The sequence below is a fragment of the Lutjanus erythropterus genome, chromosome 22, assembly GCF_056507025.1.
Source record: "Lutjanus erythropterus isolate fLutEry1 chromosome 22, fLutEry1.hap2, whole genome shotgun sequence".
Classification (NCBI taxonomy): domain Eukaryota; kingdom Metazoa; phylum Chordata; class Actinopteri; order Lutjaniformes; family Lutjanidae; genus Lutjanus; species Lutjanus erythropterus.
Window position 1 is genome coordinate 19,142,362 of NC_139338.1, and position 21,048 is coordinate 19,163,409.

At 40.6% G+C, this 21,048-nt stretch overlaps 1 protein-coding gene across 1 annotated transcript in view; it reads right to left on the reverse strand.

Moving 5' to 3' along the window:
* The window catches only part of tmtc2a (transmembrane O-mannosyltransferase targeting cadherins 2a), a 91,821-nt gene extending 81,531 nt beyond the window's left edge, over nucleotides 1-10,290 (reverse strand). Inside the window, 1 exon segment of the mRNA XM_084711011.1 lies at nucleotides 9,841-10,290. Within this exon segment, the coding sequence (XP_084567137.1) occupies nucleotides 9,841-9,923 (83 nt within the window). The 5' untranslated portion in view covers nucleotides 9,924-10,290.
* Between the last annotated feature and the right edge of the window lie 10,758 nt (nucleotides 10,291-21,048).

Consider the following 21,048-nt stretch of genomic DNA (forward strand, 5'->3'; position numbering starts at 1 on the left):
CCGCAAGCAAGTCAGACGTGTTTCTGACTCACACGTCTCATGTATCAGAAATGCTTGCATTTTTATTAAGGCAGCTCCATGCAGCTCGCATCTCAGCTGCATCTGACGGCAACATGAGAGTAAATGCGAGGTTGGTGTCCCGTAAAGAGGCAATAATAATGTATTTTATTCACATTTTGTAAGCTACAGTAGGTTGAGCAGCTCCCGTTAACGTCACCCAGCAGCTGGTAAGCAAGACACGGGAACGGGGCAAACTGTACATTTACTGCCACTAGACAACGTTAATGCTAAGGCTGATGATAAATTTGTGTTAGCTTGGCACAGGTAGTCAGTTAGCTAAAGTTGTCTTGTTTACGTGTGTGCCTTCTTGTGTATTGGAACAAAACATTAGGAGGATTTTAATGCTGAAAAGTGCCGCATCATAATCCAATGTACTGTTGCTAGCTAGTTAACTAGTGAAGATACTGATTGATGGGTGGAAGCCATGATATTATTAGTTGATACTGATTGGTTGAAGCCTATGTAAGCATGTCATATTTTGTTTTACAGGAAGAAAATATGGTTCAATTTGGGTTTTAAATTTTTGCATATATTCTTAGATAGGTGCACATTATAACCGGAGATGTGATCTAAAAGGGTTAAAAGGCATTTCAGTTTCATCTCGACTTTAAAAGTAGACGTACTCTCCTGTAAGCTGCCCAGCGCTGCGTGGTAGCCTACAATAAATCTTGTAGTCAAGAAACAAGCAGAAACACTGTGATGAAAACTGGCCTCCTGCTTGAAACTGATTGAATTTACTGCTTCTCTTATCTCAGTTGATTCAAGCACATGAACATTCCTGACACAACAATGCTTCTTATTAACTGAGCGCACTTCCACATGCTTGCTACACAGAGATTCATGCAAGGGACGACTGGCGGTTACAAGAACCAGTTTTATGCTCCCTGGGGGTTCCAGATATACATTGTTCACATTTATAGGTGGTCCATGGGGTTAAACAATATGTGCAGCATTAACATACATAAAGGCAGTTTATTAGCACTTCAACTCAAAGCTCTAAGGTTTGAACTATGATGAAAGGGCACTTCTTAAAGACAATCCCATACTGATGCATTTATCGGTCAACCTCAGAAACCGAGCTAGAAAAGTAACAGATGTTGCAGCCAACAGGCTCTGTGATCTCCTGTCTTCTCTAGAGAGCAACTACTCTGTGTCACCTCTGTGTTATTTGTGTGGCAGATTTAATCGTTTAAACCCATGTTTGGGATGGACAATTTGCACTTAAATGGTGAGGATATTTCAAATAGAGAAATTATAAAGGGAATGAGCCAGTCAGTTAAATCGAAACCTCACCAAACTCCACCAAAACCCCTCACTCAGAGATGAAATTGTTTTGCTCTTCTGAGACAAAGAGGGAAGATGTTTTCACTTCAATTCCCCAAGGGACCATAATTCTTCCATTTCTGACTTGTGCAGGGGGGGGGGGGGGGGGGGGGGGGTTGTGACGTGATTGGGGTCACAGATGTTTTGGGATCTGAATGCTGAAAGGCATTTAGGATGCATTTCATTTCACCATGACGCCTCTTATTTCTTGTCCTTACTTCACTCTTTGTCTCTGCTGAATAATATCCTAGTCTCCCTGGTAAAGACATCTATCCACCATATTTGTATTGATCATTTCACCGCTTCCTGATTGATTAGCAATGTACAAGAATGGCTAGTGAAAACTGGAGTGACATCAGGCCATATTTCAAAGTAAAACGACATATTTGGTAACACATTATCTACCATAGCTAACGTTAGCATTCAGTTACTCCCTAGCTAACGTAACTGGCTGATAATGTTACATGATATGGAAGGAAAGGCGTAACTTAATTCTGAAAAATAAATACAATATGTTGTTTTACCTTAAAAATGTCCAATTTCCCTCTGGATTGTCTTTTAAGTAGCTGATCAATGGGGAAGCAGTGAAATGATAACAATTTGTCAGAGCCGCGTCTACGTTTATGACTATTCCAGGTTGTAAGTCATATAAACGTAGGTCATCTGATAAGGTCACTCCTTCCCAATTGATTAGCATCTTAAAAGACAATGGATAGTGAAAACATGGAGGGATATTGGTGCCATATTTCAAGGTAAAACCACATATTTGATAACACCTTAACTACCACAGCCAATGTTAGCATTCAGTTACTTCCTAGCTAATGTGGCTGAATGCTAACGTTAGCTGTTGTCTCAGGGTAGGTAATGGGTTATCAAATATACAGTTGAATTATTACGTTGAGTGAATTTCACCTCCAGGATTAAATAAATGTGTGCAAGATGTGTGTTCAGAATTATGTTAAATCTTTCCTGCTGTGTCATATAACGTTCGCTAGGAAGTAAATGCTTACATTAGCTATGATACCTTATGTAAAATCAAATACAATGTTTGACCATCAAATGTGGCCCAAGGTCCCTCTGGATTTTTACTATCCATTCTCTTTTTAGTTGCTGATCAGTCAGAAAGCAGTGAAATTACACCAGTTTATCTGATTTGCTGTGTTTAATAATGTCCAACCTGGGACACAGCAGTACAACATTTGAGCTTCCAACACTGAGCATGACATCAGAGGAAAATGGCAGCTGTGACTATATAGAATTACTGGGTCCATTTGTCAAAAAAGTGTTGTTAAAAACCAATATCATTGAAATGCCTGCATCATGCGGAGCCTCATTTGTTAACCTGTCAAAAGCCTTGATGTTGGATATTCAAAGGAGAGCTCAGAGGTGACGGTAAATATATTTTCCCATCTATGATCACAACTGTCGAGCAATCAATCTAACAGCTCGCACAAACATCTTATCAGTCCTGTGAACACATTTGGCTAAACCCGAGAAAAGCCTGACTGTAAACCAGCAGATCACGTCTTGATTTTCTTTCCCCCTGGATCAAAACTGGCCTGGCTCAAGTCCTCTCTCAGCTCCCGTAAAACTTAGTCATTTCACACGCAGAGGCTTTTCATTGGGATTACCATTGGCCAAGAGAGCGCTTGGCTGGGCCCTGAGCAGTGCCCAGGAAAAACACTTGACATGATTGGAAAAGCAGAGAGCAGCCAGAACATCCCCACAACTTGGAGTGCCTCAACGCAGAAGAATTATCTGCCTCGCCATCTAGTCTTCCATGTTAAGAAGCACATGTGACAACGCAACGAGAATTTGATTATAGGGTTAAAGGTCAGATAAGATCGTCTCAGCTTGCAACAAGGCGGCATAAGACAAATTTGTCTACAAGCAAGACAATCTTTTTCAGACATCTGCAGACCAGAATGATCAGTTCAGCGCTCCTCCACTGCAATCTCTCTCTTGCCTTAACCTTTTGCTCGTAACTCTCTTCTAATCCCCGAGGGAAGACACCGGGAGCGCACGACTCTTGACCCCAAGAGACGACGCCGTTTGATGAACGACCGGAGAAGGTCAGACCTCTGATTGGTATTCACCCTCCTCCATCTGAGGGCGCTGAACCAAAACGCCAGCGCGTGTCCCCCCAGAGTGCAAATTACCATGGTGACTTTGATAGATACACAGCATCGGTGAGTACTGAACTTTCACTGAGGGGATGGAGTGCGAGCGTAGGCCAGAGCGGGCAGGGCAGCGCCACAGGTAATATGTCACAGAGGGGCTTTTCTGACAACCGCCGGGTGTCACGGTCACATGTACAGACGAGGCTGATGGATGAATAGCCATTGGCCGCTTTTACAGGGCATACGGACCTCATTTCTACCACCAGTCTATGTTTCTCCTCCTCTGCCTCCTCCTTCACCTCCAGAGGTGAGAAGTAACTAAGTAAAAATACTTAGTTAGTTAGTTTGCTCCCCACATTTTCACACAAATATCTGTACTTTCTACTATTTACATTTTTAAAACAGGCTAGTTACCCAACATCAAGACTGATTTCAACCTAAATGGATGGTAACACATGGAAAAGATAATTCCTTGATGTATCTGTCAGTGCATATCACACACCACAGATATGGAGCTATATTGGGGTCAAAAGTTTTGTACTTGAAAAAATAAAATTTGAAACTGAAAATTCAAGTTTTGATCTTGAATTTTGAAAAATACATTAGCGTATTCAAAATAAAAATAAGTGCACAAAAAAAATTTTCAGGTTAAATATAATTATGAATCACTCTGGTAATTCTTTTGAATAAATTATTAATTTTCACTTTTCACTTTCATATGTTTTGATATTTGAGATCTTATTTTTTTCAGATTCAAATCTTATTTTTTACAGTTTCAAAATTTTTTTTTTCAGTTTCAGATCTTTATTTTTCAGGTTCAGATCTTTTCTTTTCAGTTTCAGACTTTTGACCCGAATTTCGCGTGGGGGGCGTGGCATCAACTGAGAGGGGTGTGGAATCATGACAGACAGCTTAACAAAAAGGCTGGGGAACTTCCCCTATCACGTTGCCTTCAGGGAACGTAGGAACTAAAACAATTCAACTCAACACTTCATGTAGGCTACACCAGGTGATTGGCAGTGAAAAAACTGATGTCAGTGACAAACTTCCATTTGCACGGCGTGCAGGAATAAATCTGTTTTAATTTTCTCTGTAAGTCTAAAGCTGCTAATATGTCACTTTATATACGTTTTATATTCTTTAATACGTGGTAGGTTTGTCCAAACATCGCCTTTTTTGAAATTTAATCCGACGTTTTCGGAGATGTGAGATGTGAAAGCTGTTTTAGACAGTACTGAGGACCAACTGCAGAAGCGGGGGGATAAATTATGCCAGATTGTTCACTTCAACAGACACACTTTAATGCTTTCCACGTAGTACTGTGAATGCAGCACAGTGTCCGCTCGTAATGATGGCGTCCGGCTCTGCAGGCCGATCTGCTGGAGCAGCACACAGGTGAGACATGTTCAAAATGAGAGGTCGGTTTGTGACAACATGCAATGTTTCTGGTGTCTTAAGTGGTGAATTGGCAAAGCTGGAAGTTAAGCATAGGGCTAAAGCACTCGCACTGACACCATGCATCAGCCTGCGGTGGAAAATGTTGATCCATGCTACAGGATGAATGTGGCCTAATGCTATCAGCTAGTGTTTGTGAAGTGTACTCCTTACAGCAGTGGTTCCCAACCTTGGGTCAGGACTTCAAATGGGGTTACCAGATAATTAGACTGATCTGATGCCCTGCTATTTATGTGTTACAGGTGACATAACGAATATGAAAAACAAACCAAAAAAAAAACAACAACCCTCAAATAATAAATCAAAATGGGGGACACGGGATGTGTGTGCGAGTGTGTGGGTGTATGAGTGACACTATGAGTGTAAAGAAGAAAGCTAGCGACATGCAAATAAACAAGAACACGATAAACGGTTGCTATGGTAACGCTAAACAAAACCGCAGCTGGTATGGCTCTGGACCCCGTTTCCCAGAGCCTTTGTAGCGCTACGTGCGTCGTAAGTTGTATTTTAAAGTCTCCCTTAAGGTTATGGGCTGTTTCCCAGAGTTGGGACAACCTTAAGGGAGACTTACGACGCACGTAGCGCTACGAAGGCTCTGGGAAACGGGGCTCTGGCTAGTTGTTGATCGCGAGTCCTACTGAGTTTATATCGCAAATAGATGCATGGTGTCAGTGCGAGTGCTTTAGCCCTATGCTTAACTTCCAGCTTTGCCAATTCACCACTTAAGACACCAGAAACATTGCATGTTGTCACAAACCGACCTCTCATTTTGAACATGTCTCACCTGTGTGCTGCTCCAGCAGATCGGCCTGCAGAGCCGGACGCCATCATTACGAGCGGACACTGTGCTGCATTCACAGTACTACGTGGAAAGCATTAAAGTGTGTCTGTTGAAGTGAACAATCTGGCATAATTTATCCCCCCGCTTCTGCAGTTGGTCCTCAGTACTGTCTAAAACAGCTTTCACATCTCACATCTCCGAAAACGTCGGATTAAATTTCAAAAAAGGCGATGTTTGGACAAACCTACCACGTATTAAAGAATATAAAACGTATATAAAGTGACATATTAGCAGCTTTAGACTTACAGAGAAAATTAAAACAGATTTATTCCTGCACGCCGTGCAAATGGAAGTTTGTCACTGACATCAGTTTTTTCACTGCCAATCACCTGGTGTAGCCTACATGAAGTGTTGAGTTGAATTGTTTTAGTTCCTACGTTCCCTGAAGGCAACGTGATAGGGGAAGTTCCCCAGCCTTTTTGTTAAGCTGTCTGTCATGATTCCACACCCCTCTCAGTTGATGCCACGCCCCCCACGCGAAATTCGGGTCAAAAGTCTGAAACTGAAAAGAAAAGATCTGAACCTGAAAAATAAAGATCTGAAACTGAAAAAAATTTTTTTGAAACTGTAAAAAATAAGATTTGAATCTGAAAAAAATAAGATCTCAAATATCAAAACATATGAAAGTGAAAAGTGAAAATTAATAATTTATTCAAAAGAATTACCAGAGTGATTCATAATTATATTTAACCTGAAAAATTTTTTTGTGCACTTATTTTTATTTTGAATACGCTAATGTATTTTTCAAAATTCAAGATCAAAACTTGAATTTTCAGTTTCAAATTTTATTTTTTCAAGTACAAAACTTTTGACCCCAATATAGCTCCATAACAGACATAACAAGATGCAAAACATGTAACAAAACAAAAACAACTTACGACATAACAAGACTAAAACAATGTAAAATCCGCAACAAGATGAAAAAGACATAGACATAACAAGGTGAAAACAGCATAAAAACAAGCAACAAGATGTAAACAATGTAAGATGTAACAAGACAAAAACAATGTTAAGACGCAACAAGACTTAAACCTAAAACAACAGCGAAAGAAAACATAACAAGATATAAACGTTAGATGCAACAAGACCGACAACGTAAAAGAAATAACGATGAAAATTATGTAAAATGCGTAACAAGATAAAAATGACGTAAGACGTAATAAGGTGAAAACAGCATAAAAGACAACAAGATGAAACAGACAGAAGGAGACTCGACCGCAGAGAAACAGTGGGGTTCAGTCGACTTCACACAGAACCAGAAACGCGCAACAGAAATGCCATTCAGAGGGCGACTTTTTACTTTTACACATTTTAGAGCTTGTATTTTTCACTTTTAATTGAATAAAGAAGGTTAAATCAGTACTTCTGCTTTCACCGGAGCCTTTTTTTTAACACAAGTGTGTGTGCTTCGATTTGGGTGCAGAATGTGTGTACTTTTGCCACCTCTGTTCACCTCCACACACACTCCATCTCGCTCACACATAACACACACAAAGGGTCCACTGATGGTGCTGAAAAGTAAAGTGTGTGTGTGCGGGGGGGGGGGGGGGGGGGGGGGGGGGGGGTCTTTGACCTTTACGGGGTGTCTGGAGATGCATACCAGACAGCACCCACTGATGAATAAGGGAGGCGACCTGTTCACTGTCCGTTCGTTCATTTAATCCCCAGAGAAATCTACCACATACCTCGCATATCAGCAGTTTTCATACAGTGATTTAATACTTGATAACGGAAGACAAATTAGTATAAGTTTGGACAGAACTGCTGCGGGAACCAAACCCCTTGCGCCCGTATACAGTGAAGAACTACACGTCCAGTTCCTTTTTTTTAAAAAAAAGAGGACCAGATGTGGTGAAACTACTGAACATTTAGTCGCAGGGTGATTATTCTTACAAGCACAGATGTATGGCCGACACACTCACCTAAAATAATTTACAGCATATTTGTCTTTTTTTATATAAACGCAGCCAGTTGTGGCAGATGATCGTCAAGGTTTATACCTGATGAATGCGAGTTTTTCCTCGTCACTGTCGCTCTAGTGCTTGCTCATGGTGGCACCTATTGAGTCTGTTTCAGTAATATTATAAAGATATTGTATAGACCTGATCTGTATGAGGAGAGCCTTGAGATAACTTCTGTTATTATTTAGTGCAACATAAATAAAGTTAACTTGACAGGCTTGTCAGAGAGGGTGAGATAGTAATTATTTAACCAAAAAAAGGGCAAAAAATTGAGAAAAATGAGAGAATGAGCATTATTTTGTATAAGAAGAAATATAATTAATCACTGACTGACAAATTATCATCCATCTTTTGTATCACTTTAGGAAAAAATCCTATTTTTAGTTGCAGTTTCAACAATGTCAAGATTTAGACTTTTTCAAAGTCATTTCTGGCATTTTACAGGCTGAATAACTAACTGATCAATAGATAAAATAAATTGAAGATTAGTGGATGAAAATAATTGTTAGTTTAAGCCAAGTATGTTTTTCTCTTTTGTCATCTCAGTTTTCTGTTATTTATTTTAAGAACACTTCAGAAACTTGAAGTCTTTTGTCTTGAGATGATGAGTTGAATGAATGTTCTGCAGAGTTTAATGAGCTCATTTAAATTAAAAAATAAGTTTCTAAACAAACATGGCCAGCGTATTAGCAGACTACCCAGCATGCATTGTTTGAGTTAAAACATTCTTATAACCTTTATTTTTAAGTTTGAGGAAGAAATATGAGCATTAAATTCAGTCCCAGAAGTACACTTCTCACAAGTACAACTGAATTATAATCAACTTTGTTGGACTGAAAAACTTTATTTGTTTAGACTCATTATAAAATTACATCAACTTGTCTTTTCAAATTTAGTCAACTTATTCTGTTAAGCTTTTTGAACATGTTTTCTCGAGTACAAATAAATTAGCATCATGTTTATTTGACTAGGTTTGGAACAACAGTTTTAAATGACACGTATAGTATATTTACAGTGGAAGATATTAGCAGGGCTGCAATTTATTATTATTTTCATTATTGATTAATCTGGCATTCATTTTCACAATTAATCCATTAGTTGTTTTGTCCATAAAATGTCAGAAAATGGTGAAAAATGTTGATCCCAAGATCAAGATGACGTCCTCAAATGTCCACATACAAGTTATTTAGTTTACCGTCATAGAGGAGTAAAGAAATCAGAAAATAATCACATTTGAGAAGCTAGAATCAGAGAGTTTGGACTTTTTTCTTTAAAAAAATGACTCAGTAAGTTTCTTGTGATCATGCTTTGTCCACCTTTATTTACCTCTACAGTAGTAAATCACTGTTCATCAGGTCAGCACCACAGACTGGCCCTCCACAGCCTGATGCTGTTGACATGTTTGTTCAGCTGTTTGTGAAATGAAGCTCCAGGTTTAAATTAGCTTTAACTCCCCTGTGTGCAGGCAGGGCATTGTTAAAACAGGCATGACTGCTTCTTCACCAACACAGAGAGCATCTGAACCTCTTCATGTGCACCGCAGCAGGCGATGGGACCGAGGCTGCTCTCAGCTCAGTGTTGAACTTCACCTCTGGAGCTGTGGACATGGACCATGTGGTGCACATGTTTTTGGTTTTGACTGTTTGTTTCTTTCTAGTTTTAATTGTTTGATTGTTTCTGTTTTGTTTGTTTTATATTTTGTCAGCCACCTTCTGGAAAATTTGAAAAAGTCCTTGATTGAGGGACATTTAAGAGCAATAAAGTGATATGAACTCGATGCGCAGCTGCAGCGCAGTCCAACTTACAAGAATACACACCACTGCGTGGTAATATTACTAGTTTTACCCTTCATACTCCAGTTTACTCCCCTTCCTTCTCCCTGTCTTTGCGGCTCTGACTCCAGCAGGACTATAAGCAGTGATTTATTACACGCTACGGACACGAGCTCGTGCAAACGTGCGGAGGGACGCAGCGCTTCCGTGCGGAGGTAACAGGGGGAGATGACAAGTGGAGGAGCGGCTGGATGGTGGATGGTTGATGGTGGTGGTGGTGGTGTTGGGCAGCTGTGGGCGAACCCTACCTGTCATCGTAGCAGAAATCTGCGTCCAGCGTGTTCAGATAGAGACCCACAGCCACGGCGGTGCACAGCAGCTCCGTGATCATCTCTGAAAAACCAGCGTGGGAGACAGAAATGACTGGAATCAGGTCCCCGCTGCTCTGTCAAGTCTCTCTGTGTGTTGTTATTGTGCTCTCAATTCAGCCGCTCGGCAGCACAGCTCTCCACGCAACGAAGCAGGGCATTCCCCAATGCATGCAAAGTGTGTCAAAGTGTGCCATATTCCCTCTAACCCGCAGTGTAGACAGACGGGTCAGGGGTGACGGGAGGTGAAGCTACAGCCGGCTCTGGCTCCGAGCTGTGCGCATTTCTCTGCTGCTGCTGCTGCTGCGGCGGCGGCGTCCTCAGTCAGTCAGTGTGCGCATCTCTCCGCCTTGGCACTGGAGAGAGCAGAGCGGGGAGACGCATGTGGTTTTCCACCGAGGCCGAGCATGCGCACTAGGGTCTGCACTGGAGAGGGGAAAAAAAAGAAAGGTGGGGAGTGTTGGAAATGAGTAAATGTGTTTTTACGCATCACTGACGGACTAGAATGAGAATCAGGAAGAAAAGCGTGAACATTTATCCATTTCACAAAGAAACATGATTTTCATTTTTAAATAATATATAATATATACATTTTTTAACCCATTGATAACTATTAAAAATTACATAAGAGACAATTGAGAACAATAAAGTGAACTCAGCAGTCCAACTATCTTATTTTAGTTTATTTCGTTTTTATTTCACCTTAATTTAATCAGGCAAGTGTTGGAGTATTAGAGCCAGGCATAAGCGAAAAAATGAAAATGTAAACTTTTGCATTTTGAGAATAAAGTTGAAATGTCATGAACTGAGTTGTATTTTTAGTATTTGGGCCAAGCGTAAGAAAAAAATAAATCAGAGTTGAGAATAAAGTTGATGTGTTAGGATTTTTCGACTTTATTGCCAAAATGCAAGGGGAAAAAAAAGATCCTTCTCTCATTTTCTTCCCCCTCATGGCTGCTTTTTTGTGTTTTGTGATCATATTCTCTGATTCTAACACCAATTTAAAAGTATTGATTCATTTGCGAAACACCAACCCCCCCACCGTCTCCATGGAGAGGCTGAACAGGGAGAGTGGGTGTGATTGATGAACCGGTGCACCTCACCCTATGGTGTGGTGGATGCATATGGGCGTCAGTTTGGAAACGTGCAGCCTGGTCCCGCTGACTTCCAGCTGGACCAACGCCTGTCCCTCAGTCGGGGCTCCAGGCAAAGAAATCCAGAGCAGGGCAGAGGAGAGAGAAAAACAGATGGTGGGAGAAGGATGTATAGCCTGGAGCGTAAACCCTAATGCTGCAGGCGGATGATGGGGGGGGGGACAGTGACGGAGCAGGACGGGGCGAGGACACAGAGAGTCATTTGTAACAGAGGCATCCAGTGACCCCGGTGCTGAACAAGACTTGACCTTGTCCTCGTGGAACCTGCAGGACTGTTTATAGAGGTGGACTGATGTGTTTGTGCGCCTGAGACTGATGTCGAAGAGTTTCCTCTCCTACAGCATCCATCAGCGTCCACAGGTACTGATGAGAGTCTCTGTTTGGACCGCAGGAAGACAAACTCAAAACATGACCTGACTGCTGTTGGGTTTGTAGGGTCAGGGGAACTGCATCGCTCTTAGAAATAAGGGTTCCAAAAGGGTTCTCCCTGAGGGCGAGGTTCTACTCAGAACCGTTTGCTTGTGAAGAACCCCTTTTCTAAGAAATAGTTTGTCAAGGATTGTTGAGATCATTGAAGAACTCATTTGTTTGTCAAGGGTTCTTTGAACCATGATATAAAATTATTCTAGGTAGAACCCCCTTGGTGCGTTCTAGATAAAACCCCATTAGAATATAAAAAGAGTTTTCCGTAGATGAAACCCTTGGAGTATTCATAGGGTTCTTGGTAGAACCCCTGGGATTGGTTCTAGATGGCACCCTTAGAGAATTTATAGGATTCTCGGTAGAACCCCTTGGGTTGGTTCTTGATGAAACTCTTGGAGTATCTATAAAGTTCTTGGTAGAAACCCCTTAATGGGTTCTAAATAAAACTGAATACAAATGGGTTCTCACTATAACCCCTTGAGTGGGTTCTAGATGAAACCCTTGGAATATAGGGTTCTCGTTAAAAATAAAAACCCTTAGAATATACACCCTAGGTTGGTTCTAAATAAAACCATTGTTGTATCTATAAAGTTCTTGGTAGAACCCCCTGAGTGGGTTCTAGATAAAACTCTTGGAATATAAATGGGATCTAAATAGGACCTCCTGAGTGGGTTCTTGTTAGCACTCTTAGAGGGGTTCTCTGCAAAACCTCTCATGGGGAGTTCTTGGTGAAACCTTTCACAGATGGTTCTAGGTGTATCCTTTTATGTTGGGGTCTAGGTAGAACTCTCTGAAAGGGATATAAGTAGACCAATAATAACAGGTTCTACGAGGAACTAAAAACGGTTCTCAAGCCAAAGAACCCTTTATGGGTCTAGTTAGCACCTTTATTTCTAAGAGTCAACCAATGACAGTCTGTGTTTGGGTTAAAGCCAACTTTAAAATATGATCTTCTTGTCGTTGGGTTTGTTGGATTAGGAGAACATCATCACAACATTCACCCAGACAAAGTCTAAAAACACAAAAGCTGGATCCTCGCTGCTCCCTCGCTCTGCCCTGTGGGGACAAGGGCTGCTCTGTCTTTCCGTCGTCACAAGTGATTAAAGGATTAGCTAAGGAAAAGAGGGGAAAATGTTCCTGTAGAGAGTGTAAACAGGCCCAGGGCAAAACAAACACATTACAGGAGAAGAGGTGTTTACCCTCTGTGAATGATTACCTGCTCCGTCCTCGCCGTGGCGGAGCGTAATGAATATACTGCCTGCTCTTTAGGTGTAAACAGGCGACAGTCCCAAATAAAAACACCCTGTTATGGTTGTAGATGCGAGTCTAAAGGGGCAGCTGAGGGCTAAATGGTAAATAGATGACGAGGAATCAGCTTGCGTGCAGCGTTACTGCAACATTTCCACAATAAAGTCTAAATATTTGTCATAATTTGATGAATGTTTTTTTGTTCTTTCATTTCCTATTTGGTTTCTTCTGTTTGAGGAAGTGACAAGAGTTTATAATTTAAAGTGCATGGGGTTTCTCATTTAAACCACATTTTGTTCTTGTCATCAACAAAACAAATACTTGCATATTTTTATTCAAAAGTGTCTAAACTCTTCTTCATATAAACCGTCAGCACTGGTTTAAGTGCCTTTGATGAGAATTAGCAGCCAGTTCAGCACAAAGACTGGGAACAGGGAGAAACAGCTAGCCTAGCTTGATCCAAATGTGACAAATCCATCCACTAGCACATCTAAAGCTCACTAATTTATGTCACATCTTGTTTTGTAGTTTAATTCTTATAAAAATCTAAGTGTAAATGACAAGTCTAAAATCACAAGACCAGATGAATGAGTAAAAAAAATCAAAAACAGTTTCCCCCCGTTTTTTAAGCCAAGCAAAGCTAACAGACAGCTGGCTAGCTAGCTTGCTGCAAAAAGCTGGTGACAAACACCTAGGAATAAAATCACAGGATCTTGTGACCCAGTAAAATCACAGCTTTTTGCACCAAGTTAGCTGTTTCCTTTTTTTAAAAAAAAAAATACAGTCTTTATGCCAAGATAAGCTAAATAGCTGCTGACCAGCTAGCTTTGTGCAAAAAGCTGCACGCTAGTTGTTTCCCTATGTTTCCAGTCCCTTTGCCAAGCTAAGCTAACTGGCCCCTGGCTGAGAGTATTATCTCATCTAAATCTGTACAGATGATCTCTTTAAGCTAGCAACTAGCCACATGGACACATCGACCACCTCTGTCAAAACTCACCTGAAACTTATTTCAGTTATTTCCTTCCAGTCCCCCTGTTTTCCTTTCAGCTTTGTATAAAGTAGCTTTTCAAAATCTTCACATCTGTTTGCTAGGGGTGGGAAAAAACCCATACAGCATAGTATCATAAATTCTATTGATACATGGATGCAAAGTATGAATCTTTTGTTCTATAAATGTTCAATACTGCAAATACAAATGAAACCTTTTGGTACTAGAATAATAAACTGAGTTGCTATTTCGGTCCACTAGTTGGTGCTGCTTTGTTTTTCTGATGAGGTCAGCTGAGGTCATTGTTTTTCAGTCTGGCTGCTTGACACTCTTATTCTGCTGCAATAAAAATTACTGAAGTGAGACGTACAGACTGAAAACTGTGTATTAGAATAGACGCTGACAGTTTTTTTCTTTGGGGACAATTTGCAGTTGAAAAAAAGGTAATAAAATGCAGCTATTGCAAAACTCATAATATTGCAAACTATTCCTTTTAGCATCATTATTCATTGTGCATGGGATATTACGCAGAACTGTTTAATGATATGGTTTTATATGTAATCTCTTGTGTTTTGGGGGTATTTTTAAGTTCACATATCCAAGACAAGAGACAAAGATGTGACCAACAGGACAATCTTTTTAAAAAATCTACTTCCATGGATGCTGTTATTGAGAGATTTCCGCTCCACACAAAGCGAGTAATGGTAATTTCCCTGCGCTATATACTCCGGAACCACTGCCTCTTCACCCCAGCAGATAAACATCACACAGGAAACAGATAATCACAGCTGGAGGGAACGGGCCGGGGCCCTGCCCTCACAGAAATAGCACACTCATGGTATTAATATCAACATCGGAGGCCGGCAACCTAAAATCAGGAGGTATCAAACATCAAATCAAATCCACCCTGGTTTGTGTCGCCTCCTCGTTCTGTTCAGGAAGATCAGAAATATTTTTGTCTGCGCAAAGAAAGTGGAGCTGATGATTGTTTGGGTTTGACTCTGAATTAAGATGGAAAAAAATAACGACTGTTTGTTGTTTTACTGTTAAACCACACTAATGTACACTCTCAGAAATAAGGCTGTCGACTAGAACCATAAAGGGTTTTTTGGCTTGGTCCTGCAGGAGAACCCTATTTGGTTCCTGGTAGAACCTTTTTTCACCCGAGGTTCTAAAGGAGAACCCCCCTCTATTGCAATGGTTCCACCCAGAACCCTCTCTGGGAGCTCTATTCAGAATCTTGGGTGCTAATAAGAACCCTCCCAGGGGGCTCCGCCAAGAACTCTTTTATATTCCAAGTGTTTTATGTAAAACACTACTGTTCTACTGAGACACTTTTTATATTCTAATTGTTATATCTAGAACTCACCCAGGGGGTTCTTCCAAGAATCCTTTTATATTCCAAGAGTTTCATCTAGAATCCACACAGGGTGTTCTCCAGAGAACCCATCTATATTACAAGGCTTTTATCTGGTACTCACCCAGGGGTTCTACCGAGAACCTTTTTTTATCCCAAAGGTTTTATCTAGAATTCGCCCAGTGCGTTCTACCAAGAACCCTTCTATATTCCAAGGGTTTCATCTAGAAACTACCCAGGGCATTCTTCCAAGAACCCTAATATATTCATCTAGTACCCACCCAGGGGGTTCTACTGAGAACTCTCATATTGTGATACAAAGAACCCTTGAAAAACTCCTTGTTCAAAATCACATGAGAATTATTCAGAAGCAAATGAATGAATGAATTTTCAGATAGAACGCTTCTGGCACCCTTATTTCTAAGAGTGTAGCCGACTGTAAAATGGCTTGAATACTGATTAAAAGGGTCAGTAGATTGTATTGTTCCAAAAATGGAAAGAAAACACAGACTGCGGAAATAAAAGAAAACAAAGAGATCCATATCATAACCATAAACTGCAGCAGCTCATGATGGTCTATTATCATCACTGTGTACAACAAATCTGATGTGTTTTGGAGTGTGAAGCTGCCCCACTGAAGGATGCTCAATCTGGTTATAATGAGGCTTTTCTACTGATACTATAAGCTTCCTGAACGCAGCGCGACTGTAAAATAAATCCAATTTAGACAACTCAACCTCAGGAAAGTCCTTAAACCAAAAGGACAGAACAGATACCGAGTGGCTTATTCTACATGACAGGAAAAACTTTTTTTGTAAATGCTTAATCTGAGTGGTGTTCCTCTCCAGTTTCCTTCTGTCACATCCATTAAGGATTGCAATTTGTGCCAGCATGATGTAAATACGATGAAATGTGTTTTATAGTATGCAGTAATTGTAAGACCCTTGATAGCCCTAAAACCACAGCTCACTCACAAATTCTGGATTTATATTCTTCAAAAAGGTTATTAAATTTAAAGGTCCAATATGTAAAATTTATAGGCATAATATGGCAGGAATGAAATATAATATTCACAAGTATGTTTTCATTAGTGTGTAGCCACATGAAAATAAGAGTCATTCTGTTTTTGTTACCTTAGAATGAGCCGCCATGTTAAACCGCCATGTTTCTACAGTAGCCCAGAACTGACAAACCACACAGTGCCTCTAGAGAGGGGCTTTCACATTTTGTGCAAAGTGCAGAGCCACCATTTCTCCTACATGTTTATCATGGGAGGGTGATTCAGTTGGTTGCAATCTGCAACCTCACCACTAGATGCCATTAAATCCTACACACTGGTTCTTTTAAGTTCGCATGAATTCAAAATCGATGTTTAAGTGTATTTATCAGATATTTATTGTGCTATACATCACCTATATGACATTATATTGCCCCAAAATGACAAAAAAAATTGTTGTGTAGATATTCTCTGGTCTTTTTGATGGTATTTTTTGAGTTTGCAGGCTACAATGTTTGTGTGGGAACAAACCCCGCTGTACAAAAACACAATTTTATAACTTCATTCACTGATTTAGGTGAAACTGGATCATAGTTTATGGAGAAAATATTTTCTGGTTTCCCGTCTGATGTCCTCCAGCTGCTTAGCTTCAACTCTTGGATATTTATTTATATTTATGCTGCCTTCAGAATCTTTCCTGATGGGACAGATGGCTTTAGCTTAAAGCAACTAGCTGTAACTGTTAGCTGCTGTTAGCGGGCAACAGAACTGGCCTCCCACTGAACATGACTGGTCACCAGAACGAATACAGTACTGAGGTTGTTTGTGGAGTTTCCTGATGTAAAGCTAGCTTTACTTGTTCCTAAAGTAAGTTAGCTAACTGCTAACTGCTGTTAGCTGTGACTCTACTGCGAACACCAGTCCATGTCTGCAACAAGCACCTCCCTAGCTGCCTGTTTTACAGGAAATACGTAACCAGTAAGCGCTCTGCTAGTTGTTTAAGACATTTTACAGACTTGCTCAACTACAACAACCTGGATCAAGCTATTGCAGTTGACAGAAGGAACATGTTTCAAGCTGACAGGACGCCAGACTCTGGCAGGATGAGGGGAGGTGGACAGATGTTGAACTGTTTTATGTTATGCTGCAAAGATGTTAACTGTCTTGTTGCTGCAGTTCCCTCAGATGTGAATTTAAAAAATACCCTATGGAGCGGTTTACTGTCTTAGTCAATCACTCCCAGCAGAGTGCTTATTGATCATGTGTTTCCTGTAAAATAAGCAGATAGAGGTTACTTGTCGCAGACATTGATTGGCGCCTAAAGTAGCCAATAGCGCTTTGGGTCACACCTGCTCACCCAACTAATGCAGTCAATGGAAGTAACCCTACGAGGAGCAGCAGTCCTATTAGCTGACCATTGCTGAACTGAGAGCTCCTTGTGAACACGGCTGGACCAGCTACAGTACTGAGATGGTGTTCTTGTGGGGTCTGGCACCCAGCAGCCCAGGGTTGAGTCACTGCTGACTGAGCTAACAGCAGTTAACCAGGGCTAACCCAGCTAAAGTAAGTTAGCTAACCACTAACTGCTGGGTGTGGTTAGCTTGATAAGCTCCGAGCTGCCAAGAGCTAAACCCAACACAACGTCCATACAACCTCAGTGCTGGATTGAACCCGGTTCTGTTTCCCGCTCATGACAGCTAAGAGCTATGGCTAGATACATAGCAACAAGAACGCTAAAGCCATCCGTCCATCAGGAAACTCTTTGATCAAACAAATGAATTGAAGTTGGGAAGCTGGAGGACAACAGTGGGGAAACCAGAAAACAATTTCTTCATAAATAATGATCCAGTTTCATCTAAATCAGTGAATAAAGTTATGAAGTGGTGTTTTCGCCGCTTGCTCTGGTGAAGTTTGTCTTACACGCTCTGTTGCATCATAAGTGCTAATGCGTTTCATCGGATGGGACTTTAGTAATGCCTCTGAGTGCAGGATGAGTCATTAACCATTTCAAATTGTTTTACAGAGAAAGACAAACTCTGAAATAGCATTAAAAATACCCAATGATATCTACAAAACAACTTTTTTTTGTCCATGTTGGGCAGGATACTGATGTATAATTGACATATAGCTCAACAAACACACAATAAAAACACTTAAAATTTTAACTTCATGGCAACTTTAAGACAAATATAGCAATTACATTTGCTCCGCAGTTACATTAGAAATCAAAGCTGAATTGAGGTACTTTCTACCAGCTACATAACACCGTTTCTCTGACTGTTTTCTATGACTTGGCAGATGTTTCAGATTGATCTAATTTGATATTAATCTGGACAACATTGCAAAGGGTGGGCAGGATTAATGGAAAATGTGAATCAGACAGACAAGTCTTGTTATTGGAAATATGTGATGTCTGTGTTTCACATTGAAAACAGCAGTTGTCCATTCTTCAAGTGTTCCTTCAGGGCGACACTGTTTAAAGCTCAGAGTCAAACATTTAGAAGTTTTGACGTGACTGTTTACACATCTACAGATACATCTCTGACAGGTGTGAAATGCATTTTTGCGCATGTGGCTCTTCAGAGGATAGATCTGCGGTGACTTGAGGCGATAACAGCGATTTTAATCTAAAACAAGCGGTGTGTGCCCAGCTCAACGTCCAGCCAAATCCCCTCTTTCTCACAAGCAGGGCATCTGGCAGAGAAATGTAGCCTGTTCCTCTCTGGAGGGGCATGACGATGGCAGCCAGGACCACTTTCTGGCAACCCTCTCTCTGATGGCGGTTCGCCCAGGCCAAAAAAAAAAAATCCCAGTGTGTGCTTGGGACAGTTAAAACAGGACAACGTGATCATCTCGCTCAGATGGAAGATATTAGAAATGCGTGTGTGAGTGGATGTAGAAGTACAGGTGGTTTGAGTAGAGTGTGTGCGCATGTGATGCTTTAAAGGGACAGTTTGGATTATTTGAAGTGGGCTTGTGTGAGGTACTTATCGACTGTTTTCACCGTTTGGTCGACAAAAATACATCAGTTCAATCAATCACTGTGAGAATTTTAAAGCATGTATGTGTCTTAAGAAGCCTAAGGTTATATTCTTATTCCTGGCTTCTATATTTATGCTTTAAAAAAAGCAGTTGCTGAATAAAATGTGGAAATATCATAAACTTTTGTTTGCCACGAAATTTATCTTCTGTGTGTCCGTTTGACAATTTGACTATTTTGCTGCAATAAAAATAAGTGAAGTGAGATGTATGGACTGAAAACTTTATTCTTACTAGATAAAACAGGTGTTGACAAAGTTTTCCGTTGGGAACATAATTTGTGATGGAAAAAGTTAATAAATTGAACAAACAAATTATTGTTAACACAATATTCATGATAACAGAAAATAAATAAAAAACACAATAAAATCCTACTGTGACATAAGTATCATGATAATATCATATCGTGGGACTTTCTTTTGTGGGTTGCCCTACAAAATTACTTCAGTGGATACCAGTACCAGCATGAAAACTAAGCAATCAACCTTTGTTAGCAACAAAAGGTATGTGAGCCCACCCAAAAAAAGAGTCTGTTTTAGTGCAAACTACATTTAGAATATTTTCATCGCTTTACATTGCAACCAGACAGCATTTAATGATAGAAAAATGCCATTCTATGAGCCAAATATTACTCTTTCAAAAGACACCAGATTCCAATAGCAAAATCAACAATTTTACAGTGAGATTTGCTGGTCTACTGCTGCCTTGATCTGTTAGTTTTTGTGTTACTGTGTGACTTTGGTGAATCAGATTTAACCTTTTAAAACACCAAAGTCACACAGTAACAAAAAGAAACTAACAGAGCGAGGCAGCAGTAGACCAGCAACTCCTGTGTTCTGCAAGGTAAAATTACTGATTTTACCAATGGAGTTTGGTTAGTTTGGAAATAGCAATATTTAGCTTATATATGGCCAATTTCCCATCAGAAAACACTGTCTGATAGAGAACTAAAGCAACGAAAATATTCTAGATAGAGTGTGCACTAAAAGTGATACTGATTTTGTTCTAACAGGCCTTTTATAAAGAGGGTAAAATACCTTTTGTTGCAGACCGTGCCTGCAGGAGAACATTGCTTAGCTTCTGTGCTGGTACTCCTCTCTGCTTCTCCAAACTGAGGGTTTGGCGACCGCCACCTACTACAGCTACAACCCCATTTCAAATAATACAAACTATCCCTTTAACAGACCTTTAAACCATCGGCACGCTTCCTGACATTTAACAAACGATCACTCCTTTTCCTCATTTTCACGTTGTGTTAATGCTCGATAAAAACTGCCACTTCCCTTCCAGATTCCACCCTTTGATTCTCGAGGGTTCATTAATTAAAAACAATTCTCCCCCATTCACAAGAAAGTCCAAAGCATAACATTCACCATCTGAGAGCTAATTATTATTGGATGAAGTCTACAAAGTGCAAACGCGGGTCCCTTCCTGTTCATGAAGTTGGAGGAACCCTGAGATGATTCGTCAAATCAAGGAGGGCAGCAGGAACTTGACTCATATCCAAACACCACCGTGAGAAACTGTCATCAGAGCAAAGGGCCCAAGTGTTTGACGCACTCCCCTCATTTCCCCGCCACTTCCTCTTATTCCTACCTCGTAATGAAAAGTCATCTTAGGTGGGATTGCCTCACATGACTCCCCATGAGGACTATTTCTGTCCCCCAGCCTTCATCACATCCTTTTCCTTGCAGATTTTTTCCCCACAGGTTTGCGTGTTTGTTTGTGTGTATTGGAAGCAGGCCTTTTATCGTGTCATTTTTCTTGTCGTCTATGTGGGCACATAAAAGAGGCTGTGCCACGGTGTGTTTATATATAGACATATGTGCACAGGCATGCGTGCGAGCATCAAGGACGGGACAGGTCTGCAGGACGTGATTCACTTGGCCACAACAAAACTCAGCAACATTTATATCCCAAAACAAGCCGCGCTCGCATCTTG